The 10,000-nt window shown below is 43.9% G+C and overlaps 1 protein-coding gene across 1 annotated transcript in view; it reads left to right on the forward strand.

Moving 5' to 3' along the window:
* c5 (complement component 5) overlaps nt 1-10,000 on the forward strand; it is a 70,713-nt gene that overhangs the window by 45,745 nt on the left and 14,968 nt on the right. The window contains exons 19-26 of the mRNA XM_079689393.1: nt 2-84; nt 1,505-1,644; nt 2,428-2,655; nt 5,982-6,042; nt 6,340-6,429; nt 6,962-7,174; nt 7,428-7,503; nt 7,875-8,034. Coding sequence (XP_079545519.1) covers nt 2-84; nt 1,505-1,644; nt 2,428-2,655; nt 5,982-6,042; nt 6,340-6,429; nt 6,962-7,174; nt 7,428-7,503; nt 7,875-8,034 — 1,051 coding nt within the window. The remainder of the gene's footprint in view (nt 1; nt 85-1,504; nt 1,645-2,427; nt 2,656-5,981; nt 6,043-6,339; nt 6,430-6,961; nt 7,175-7,427; nt 7,504-7,874; nt 8,035-10,000) is intronic.

Here is a 10,000-nt window from a genome sequence, read left to right on the forward strand (position 1 = left end):
GCTCGGGGAAGACGCCGGTCACCAGGCCTCTGCCAGACTCTCTCACCACCTGGGACATCCGGGCCGTCGGCGTCTTCAGCAACGGTCCGTCTGTCCTTCAAATCCCTCCACTCAGAAATGTGTTCATGAAAAATCTCACTGGCCCCCGGCTTGAGCTTCAACATCAGGATCCATGTATTTATTAATCCTCTCAAGAATGGAACTAGTCAAAACAAAAAAACAGAATTTGTTGGTATTTTTCTCAAAATCAAAAAATTCTGATTCTTTGTGAAAGATCAGAAAAATCTGATTTTGTTTTAAAAAATTCAAAATCTGACTTTTCTCAAAAATCTAAAAATTCGGACTTTTCTAAAATCTGAAAATTATGACTTTTTTCTCAAAATGTTAATAATCACTGGTCAGCGTCTTACATCCTAAAATAATCATAATATAAAATACTGACTGTTTTCTCAATATGTTGGCTTTTTTCTGAAAATCTCCAAATTCTGACTTTTTCCTGAAAATCTCCAAATTCTCACTTTTTTCTAAAAATCGGATTTGTTCTAAAGAATTTGACTTTTTCTCAAAATCTAAAATGTCTGACTATCTCAAAATTCTGACTTTTTTCTGAAAATCCATAAATTCGGACTTTTTCTCAAACATCTCAAAATTCTGACTTTTTCTAAAAATTCTGACTTTCTCTGAATACTTAAATATTAATAATCCCTGGTCCCCGGCTTGAGCTTGAATCTCAGGATCCATGTATCTGTGATCCTCTCCAGAATGGAAGGAGTCATCACATACAGAGCATCAACTAGTTCCTGAACAGTGTCCTTCACATGCTGATATCCAAGAGAGGGAGTTCCTCAGTCACAAGATGGAGGAATAGAAAGCAGTATTCAATGTTTACTTCAGATTAGCTCCACGTCAGAAATGATCATGCTTGTCATATGTCTCTCTCCATAGAGGCTGAATCATCATGTTAATCACATAGCTATCATATGCCTCAAACAGTCCTGATGCTCTTCTAGGTCATCACACATCCTGTCATGTTCACAGCTACAGTTGATACCTTTGTTATCATGTTACTCTCATGTTGGAAGAGGACATTCAGGATTTTCACAAAAGTTTCCTAAACGCCCGACCTTACTGACTTGTATCTGTGAAAAGTGTGTAGCTCTTCCTAAAATCTCAGATTTAAATGGGATTAAGAATGCCACAAATTAAAAGCAGCCAATCAAGTACAGGGAAGTGACGATACTAAAACATTTTGTATTTGATGTAGATTTCATCCACACAGAAAGGTGAATTGTGTGTGTGTGTGTGTGTGTGTGTGTGTGTGTGTGTGTGTGTGTGTGTGTGTGTGTGTGTGTGTGTGTGTGTGTGTGTGTGTGTGTGTGTGTGTGTGTGTGTGTGTGTGTGTGTGTGTGTGTGTGTGTGTGTGTGTGTGTGTGTGTGTGTGTGTGTGTGTGTGTGTGTGTGTGTGTGTGTGTGTGTGTGTGTGTGTGTGTGTGTGTGTGCGCAGGTGTGTGTGCAGCAGACACGGTGCAGGTGTCTGTGGCCCTGCCTCTCAGTGTGGACATCCCGCTGCCATATCAGCTGGTGAGAGGAGAGCAGCTGGAGCTGAGTGGCTCCGTCTACAACCAGCAGCTGGACAACATCCAGGTAAGAGAACTACATATCCCATGATGCTCTGCACACTACATATCCCATGATGCTAACCACTACAGCACCTACTGTCTCTCTCTTTCTCTCTCTCTCCCCAGTTCTGCTAACTCTCTCTCTCTCTCTCTCTCTCTTTCTCTCTCTTTCTCTCCTCAGTTCTGCTAACTCTCTCTCTCTCCCCAGTTCTGCTAACTCTCTCTCTCTCTCTCTCTCTCTCTCTCTCCCCAGTTCTGCTAAGTCTCTCTCTCTCTCTCTCCCCAGTTCTGCTAACTCTCTCTCTCTCTCTCTCTCTCTCTCTCTCTCTCTCTCTCCCCAGTTCTGCTAACTCTCTCTCTCTCTCTCTCCCCAGTTCTGCTAAGTCTCTCTCTCTCTCTCTCCCCAGTTCTGCTAACTCTCTCTCTCTCTCTCTCTCTCTCTCTCCCCAGTTCTGCTAACTCTCTCTCTCTCTCTCTCTCCCCAGTTCTGCTAAGTCTCTCTCTCTCTCTCTCTCTCCCCAGTTCTGCTAACTCTCTCTTTCTCTCTCTCTCTCTCCTCAGTTCTGCTAACTCTCTCTCTTTCACTCTCTCCCCAGTTCTGCTAACTCTCTCTTTCTCTCTCCTCAGTTCTGCTAACTCTCTCTCTCTCTCCCCAGTTCTGCTAACTCTCTCTCTCTCTCTCTCTCTCTCTCCTCAGTTCTGCTAACTCTCTCTCTCTCACTCTCTCCCCAGTTCTGCTAACTCTCTCTCTCTCTCTCTCTCTCTCTCCTCAGTTCTGCTAACTCTCTCTCTCTCTCTCTCTCCCCAGTTCTGCGTGACGCTGACGGCCGGCCCGGGTCTCTGCCTGCAGGAGTCCCAGCCGGGGGGTTGGGGTCTGCAAAGCACGGCCTGCACCTGGAGGCACCTCTCAGCGGGGGGGGTGGGGAAGGTGGAGTTCACCCTGCTGGGGCTGGAGCCCGGAGAGCACACTCTGACCTTCACCCTGAAGACCAAGGGGGGCGGGAGGGACGTCTTGGAGAAGAAGCTGAGGGTGGTGGTATGATCCGAGGGAGGGGGTAGAAAAGTCTACCTGTAGAGAGCTAAAGAGTCCCCTATAGAGCGGTGCAGTGACGAGTCCAAAAACCAGTCATTTCACCACTTCCTGTTCTCTGGTCTCAGAGCCAATGGGATCTCTCCATAGGGTTTAGGAAAATAGCTGAAATAAGGTCTGTGGTTGAGACACGGATCATTACATTTCACTTAGCTGACGCTTTTATCCAAACCGATTTACGATTACAGGGACATTCTCCCTGGAGTAACTGACGGCCTTACTCAAGGGCACACTAGTAGTGGTGTTCCTGGCGGGAGTTGAACTCACAACCTTCCGATCTTCAGCCCACCTCACTATCCATTAGACCACCACTACCATCACGTTTTGTTCTACATTAAATCATCAGCAGTGACCCCACTGGTGATCTCTGAAGAGTGGACGTGTCTGAGAAACGATGGTTGTTACCAAGTGGCTGAATAGGACTACAGAAGTCGTGGAGGCCGTTGTACGTCATTACGCCGAACACGTAAACACTCCTCTAAGTTAGTTTCTGTTCTGCTTGAGAGCAAGTCCCTGCCTCCTGCAGACTGTTCAAACAAACGCTTCAACTCCTTCCATCTAGAATCTGTGTGTTTGAATATGGATCTGAAGTTGGCGTGACGTTGAAGTCGTGCTGCTGGACTCGCCTGTAGTTCCTTTATAGCATCACGTTAGCATTTAGCTTCTGGACATTAGATTTATGATTAGAACATTATAAAAGTAGACATGTGGAGATGATCCTGAACAAAACGTGCATTTATCAAACAGGTTCGTTTTCCACAGACCTTATTTTTACAATATTCCAGAATCCTAAATCCTGAACCCTGAGGAGGAATCCCTTTGTTTTTGTCGAGGGAACTTACAAAGGGTCGAACGACTAAAACATGTCCTCACTGCACTATGTGACTCTGAGCACTTCCTGTCCCCTCAGGAGGTCAATGGGTTTCTGAATGTGTTTTTGTCCTGAAATAAGTTGAAGAGACACGTTTCAGAATTCTGACTTTTCAGACAACTTGTTCCAATAATAATTTTTAAAAAATCTGAATTCTGACTTTTTCTCCGTTTTTTTTACTTTTTTCTCTGAATTTGACTTTTTCAGTACTTTTACATTTTTTAAGAATTCTGACTTCTGATTACTTTTTTCTAATAATTTAGACTTTACTAATAATTTAGACTTTTTCTAATCATTTAGACTTTTTTTTTTGACTTTTGACTTTTTTTTGACTTTTTTTTCGAAATATTTTCTCTTTTTTATGACTTTTTTACAGAATTAGATTTTTTTCAGAATTTAATTTGTTTGAATAATTCGGACTAATTATAGAATATTAATTTATTTATGTAAATCAGATTTTTCTCAGAATTTTGGAATCCGGACTTTTCTCCGAATTGGAATTCATTCTCGTAATTCTGACTTTTTTCTCATAACCCCCCAAAAAATTCACTATTGGTCGATTTCTAAAAGAGACTTTGGGTGCATTCACACCTAATAGTCCGCTCTCAGGTGCGCACCAGACCACAGTTTGTTAAATTTTTTCATTTTTCAGAAGGACTATAAACTTTAAACACAAGTCATGTGCTCGGAAATGCTGTTCAACCATTGGTCAGACATTAAGGGGGTGAAAACGCAAATCCCGGCAATTTCTAGCGGAGCCTCCGCCATGGAGCATCGGCACTTTCGGCAGGTTATTCTCATGCTGCTGTTACTCTGGAGATCAACAGACACTAGCGGCCCGCGCATATGATTATATAATCAGACAACGTCCGTTAAAAAACAGCGGAGAAGTAATGGGCAGAAATCCTCCTTTTTACGCAACGGTCCAGACATAGACATCAGACGGCGACACATGTTCAGTGTGCATTTCCTTTGGCATTAGGGCAGGGATATCTAGATACTCTCCAAGGTTTAACATAATGAACTGTGCTACTTTTAGTGCAAGCAACCATGTTTTCAAATCTGTAATCAAAAAGCTCCTCAAAAACGCTATCGAAGCAGTTCCTGCCGTTGCTACGTAGATCAAACAGTAACTACGGACTATTTTTCTTAGCGGATGCACGTCAATTTAAATCAATACTTACAACTATTTTTCAAATCAATAAAATCATTTTCTAAATCCATAAAAGCATTTCAATTAATATTGGGAGTCATATCGTTACTGTGTTGAGAATGTGGCCGTGTGATAAGCGGGATAATGTGCAGCGGCGCGGTCCTTATGGGGAGAGTAACACCGACAGGCTGATCAGGAGCCCAACGCGGAGCGGAGGGATCTAGATCGGCATGTTCTTGTTCATGAGAGACGTTCTGCAGTCAGGAGGGCGTTTCACCGACGACAGCTGTTCTTACTTTATGTAGCAGACGGAGAATTTTTACTTTGCACGACACTGTTCAACACTTCATTCTGCTTCACTCTTCAACTAAACAACGCGGATGTCTTGAAAGACTCTTTCGCTAAAGATTTTTGAAGACATCCGCGTTCTTGTGACACGTAAATACTGCGCTTCCTATGTTTTGGTGCGGACTGCGTTCACACCAGAAATGAACCGCTCCAGAGTTCGCAAGAAAGCGCTCCGAGACCACCTGTTTTAGCGGAGCAGAGTCCGGTTGTTTAGTTCACTTCAGAGGTCTCGGACTGTGTTCACACCGACCCAAATGAACCGCACCAAGCGGCTAAACGCACCAGGGTTCGATTCAACCGGACTATACAAGGCAGGTGTGAACGGCCCCTTAGTTGTTGTCCTGAAATAAGGTCCGTGGCTGCCAGCGTTAACATGTTAATGCTCGCTATTAATCGGTTTCACACCAAGTACTTTGCCGTACTTAGTTCCCAATACTTAGTTCATCAGAACTCTTTATTTCTGATGAACTAAAGAGCAGATCGCGTTCACACCGGAATAAGTTCCTGATGGCAAATGAAGCTGCTGACGTCACTTCTTCTTCTTCTGCTTTGGGTTTACTGGCAGGCTACAAACAACTTCACGGCGTATACTGCCACCCGAAGGCCCCGGCCGGAAGTCCCCGGAGTTGGTGAAGGCTTCAGTAGAAGCTGCTTGGACTCCCAGGAGCTTCTACTGAAGCCTTCAGAGTAAATCTCCAGAACGCCGACACCTCCTCATCTCCACCGCTCCCATGTTTTCTTTTGTGTTGCCATAAATTATTCTCTTTCCGTTGGTGCGCTGGGCTAATGCTAATGCTAATAATGTTAATGCGAGCAAATAAAATGGCGGCTTCACAAAACTTTTCCTAGTTTTACGGGGCGTGGTTTGCAGGAAGCTCACCTTGATGTTTGTGTTTCCAGCCTGAAGGAGTGAAGAAGGAGGTGTTTTCTGGAGGAAGGCTGGACCCCCAGGGACTCTACGGTACATTTACTGAACACACACACACACACACGCACACGCACACGCACACGCACACGCACACACACACGCACACACACACGCACACACACACACACACACACACACACACACACACACACACACACACACACACACACACACACACACGCGCACACACACACACACACACACACACACACACACACACACACACACACACACACACACTGTATCGATGTTCAGACCCTTCCAGTGCCTCTTTGTGGTTGTTCTTTGTAGCTCTTGAGTGTTGGAGTCACTCCTCTCTATGCTCTTCAGGTTCAGAGAAGAGAGTCGTGCAGCTGAGGAACAAACTTCCCACCAACATTGTTCCCAACACAGCTGTGGAGAGGATGATCACTATCAACGGTGAGGGTTCAGGTGGAGAGGAAGGAAGTAACGCCATTCTGTTCCTCTCTCATTAATGACTGCCTCACATGAATCCTAACTTATACCCTGATAGAAATCTCTCCCTGGTCCCCGGCTCGAGCTTGAACCTCAGGTGCTGCTCGTGAATACATTTCAGAAAGAAAAAAAAAGTTTGAGAAACACTGCGCTAGTGGATTGTCTAAGAATTTTTTTCTATGCAAACGTTATTATTAATAATATATATATATTTTTTAAATTAAAAAGATTTAATCCCCCAAATTTTTTTAATTTTTTTTTTAATTTTCCATTTTTATTTTGTAATCATCTGGCGACCCCCACTCGGGGTTTCGCGACCCTCCACTTTGGGAACCCCTGTTCTAGGTAATCACACATCCTGTCATGTTCACAGCTACAGTTGATACCTTTGCGATCGTGTTACTCTCATGTTGGAAGAGGACACTCAGGGTTTTCCCAACAGTCAAACATTATTGAGAGATTAAAAGAAAGTACTCTCTCACCTATTGTCCCCCAGGTGAGGTCCTGGGGGACATCCTGGAGGTGCTGCACTCCCCCGAGGGCCTGCGCCAGCTGATCAACCTGCCGGCGGGCTCAGGTGAGATGGAGGCGGGGGGGCTGTTGCTGCGCGCTCAGGTGTATCTTTACCTGGAGAGCAGCCGGCGCTGGGAGGCGCTGGGAGGAGACATCGAGAAGAGCTCTGCGGACCTGAGGAGGAGCATCGCAGACGGTGAGCTGAACACGTTTTCACTTTTTTAAAGAATACAAAAATAAACAGAATTCTGAACTTTAGGCTTTTTTTTTTTTTAAGAATTTCATTTTCTTAATTTCTGGCTTTTTTTCTGACTTTTGTCCAGAATGATAAATTTTTTCAAAAATTATTTTTGGGAATTTTGACTTTTTTAAGAATTCTGACTTTCTTTCTGATTTTCTTTTCAGAATTTAGCGTTATTTTGTTCTGACGTGTGTGTTTGGGTGTTTAGGTCTGGTTTCACTCAGTTCATTCAGAAGAGAAGACTCGGGCTACAGCATGTGGGTTAATAGAGAAGCCAGCACCTGGTGAGAACGAACACACACACACACACACACACACACACACACACACACACACACACACACACACACACACACACACACACACACACACACACACACACACACACACACACACACACACACACACACACACACACACACACACACACACACACACACGTATTGTAATGTTATTTTAACTGTACTATGTATTATTTTATTGACTTGTGTTTGTTGATTGTGATGTACCTGAGGACTGCTGATGGAAATGAGCTACTAGCTCAAATCTTGAATCATTCATCTCTTCTCTTTTCTGAGATTCATGTATTTGTATGCATGGTCTTTGCTGAAATAAATAAATACATAATAATGCTGATAATGCTTTGTGTCTTTAGGCTGACGGCCCTGGTGGTGCGGACCCTCTCTCTGGTGGACTCTGTGGTGTCTCTGGACCACCAGAAGCTCTCAGAGTCCGTTTCCTGGCTGATCCGAGACCAGCAGCAGCAGGACGGATCCTTCAGAGACCTGTCCTCCAACAGACCCAACAGAATCATGGTCAGAATCACCATATGATATACTGTCAGACCCAACAGAGTCATGGTCAGAACCATATGATATACTGTCAGACCCAACAGAGTCATGGTCAGAACCATATATTACACTGTCAGACCCAACAGAGTCATGGTCAGAACCATATGATATACTGTCAGACCCAACAGAGTCATGATCAGAACCATATGATATACTGTCAGACCCAACAGAGTCATGGTCAGAACCATATGATATACTGTCAGACCCAACAGAGTCATGGTCAGAACCATATGATATACTGTCAGACCCAACAGAGTCATGGTCAGAACCATATATTACACTGTCAGACCCAACAGAGTCATGGTCAGAACCATATGATATACTGTCAGACCCAACAGAGTCATGATCAGAACCATATGATATACTGTCAGACCCAACAGAGTCATGGTCAGAACCATATGATATACTGTCAGACCCAACAGAGTCATGATCAGAACCATATGATATACTGTCAGACCCAACAGAGTCATGGTCAGAACCATATGATATACTGTCAGACCCAACAGAGTCATGGTCAGAACCATATGTTACACTGTCAGACCCAACAGAATAATTGTCAGAACCATATATTACACTGTCAGACCCAACAGAGTCTTGGTCAGAACTATATGATATACTGTCAGACCCAACAGAGTCTTGGTCAGAACCATATATTACACTGTCAGACCCAACAGAGTCATGGTCAGAACCACCATATGATATACCGTCAGACCCAACAGAGTCTTGGTCAGAACCACCATATGATATACTGTCAGACCCAACAGAGTCATGGTCAGAACCATATGTTACACTGTCAGACCCAACAGAATAATTGTCAGAACCATATATTACACTGTCAGACCCAACAGAGTCTTGGTCAGAACTATATGATATACTGTCAGACCCAACAGAGTCATGGTCAGAACCATATGATATACTGTCAGACCCAACAGAGTCTTGGTCAGAACTATATGATATACTGTCAGACCCAACAGAGTCTTGGTCAGAACCATATATTACACTGTCAGACCCAACAGAGTCATGGTCAGAACCACCATATGATATACCGTCAGACCCAACAGAGTCATGGTCAGAACCACCATATGATATACCGTCAGACCCAACAGAGTCATGGTCAGAACCATATGATATACCGTCAGACACAACAGAGTCATGCTCAGAACCACCATATTATACCGTCAGACCCAACAGAGTCATGGTCAGAACCATATGATATACCGTCAGACCCAACAGAGTCATGGTCAGAACCATATGATATACTGTCAGACCCAACAGAGTCATGGTCAGAACCATATATTAAACTGTCAGACCCAACAGAGTCTTGGTCAGAACCATGTGTTATACTGTCAGACCCAACAGAGTCATGGTCAGAACAATATGTTACACTGTCAGACCCAACAGAGTCATGATCAGAACCATATGATATACTGTCAGACCCAACAGAGTCATGATCAGAACCATATGATATACTGTCAGACCCAACAGAGTCATGATCAGAACCATATGATATACCGTCAGACCCAACAGAATCATGGTCAGAACCATATATTACACTGTCAGACCCAACAGAGTCATGGTCAGAACCACCATATGATATACTGTCAGACCCAACAGAGTCTTGGTCAGAACCATGTGTTATACTGTCAGACCCAACAGAGTCAGGGTCAGAACCATATGATATACTTTCAGACCAGCCGGAGTCATGCTCAGAACCACCATATGACATACTGTCAGACCCAACAGAGTCATGGTCAGAACCATATGATATACTGTCAGACCCAACAGAGTCTTGGTCAGAACCATATATTACACTGTCAGACCCAATAGAGTCATGGTCAGAACCATATGATATACCGTCAGACCCAACAGAGTCATGATCAGAACCATATGATATACTGTCAGACCCAACAGAGTCATGATCAGAACCATA

The sequence above is a fragment of the Notothenia rossii genome (genome assembly GCF_949606895.1).
Source record: "Notothenia rossii genome assembly, chromosome: 6".
In the NCBI taxonomy this organism is placed as follows: domain Eukaryota; kingdom Metazoa; phylum Chordata; class Actinopteri; order Perciformes; family Nototheniidae; genus Notothenia; species Notothenia rossii.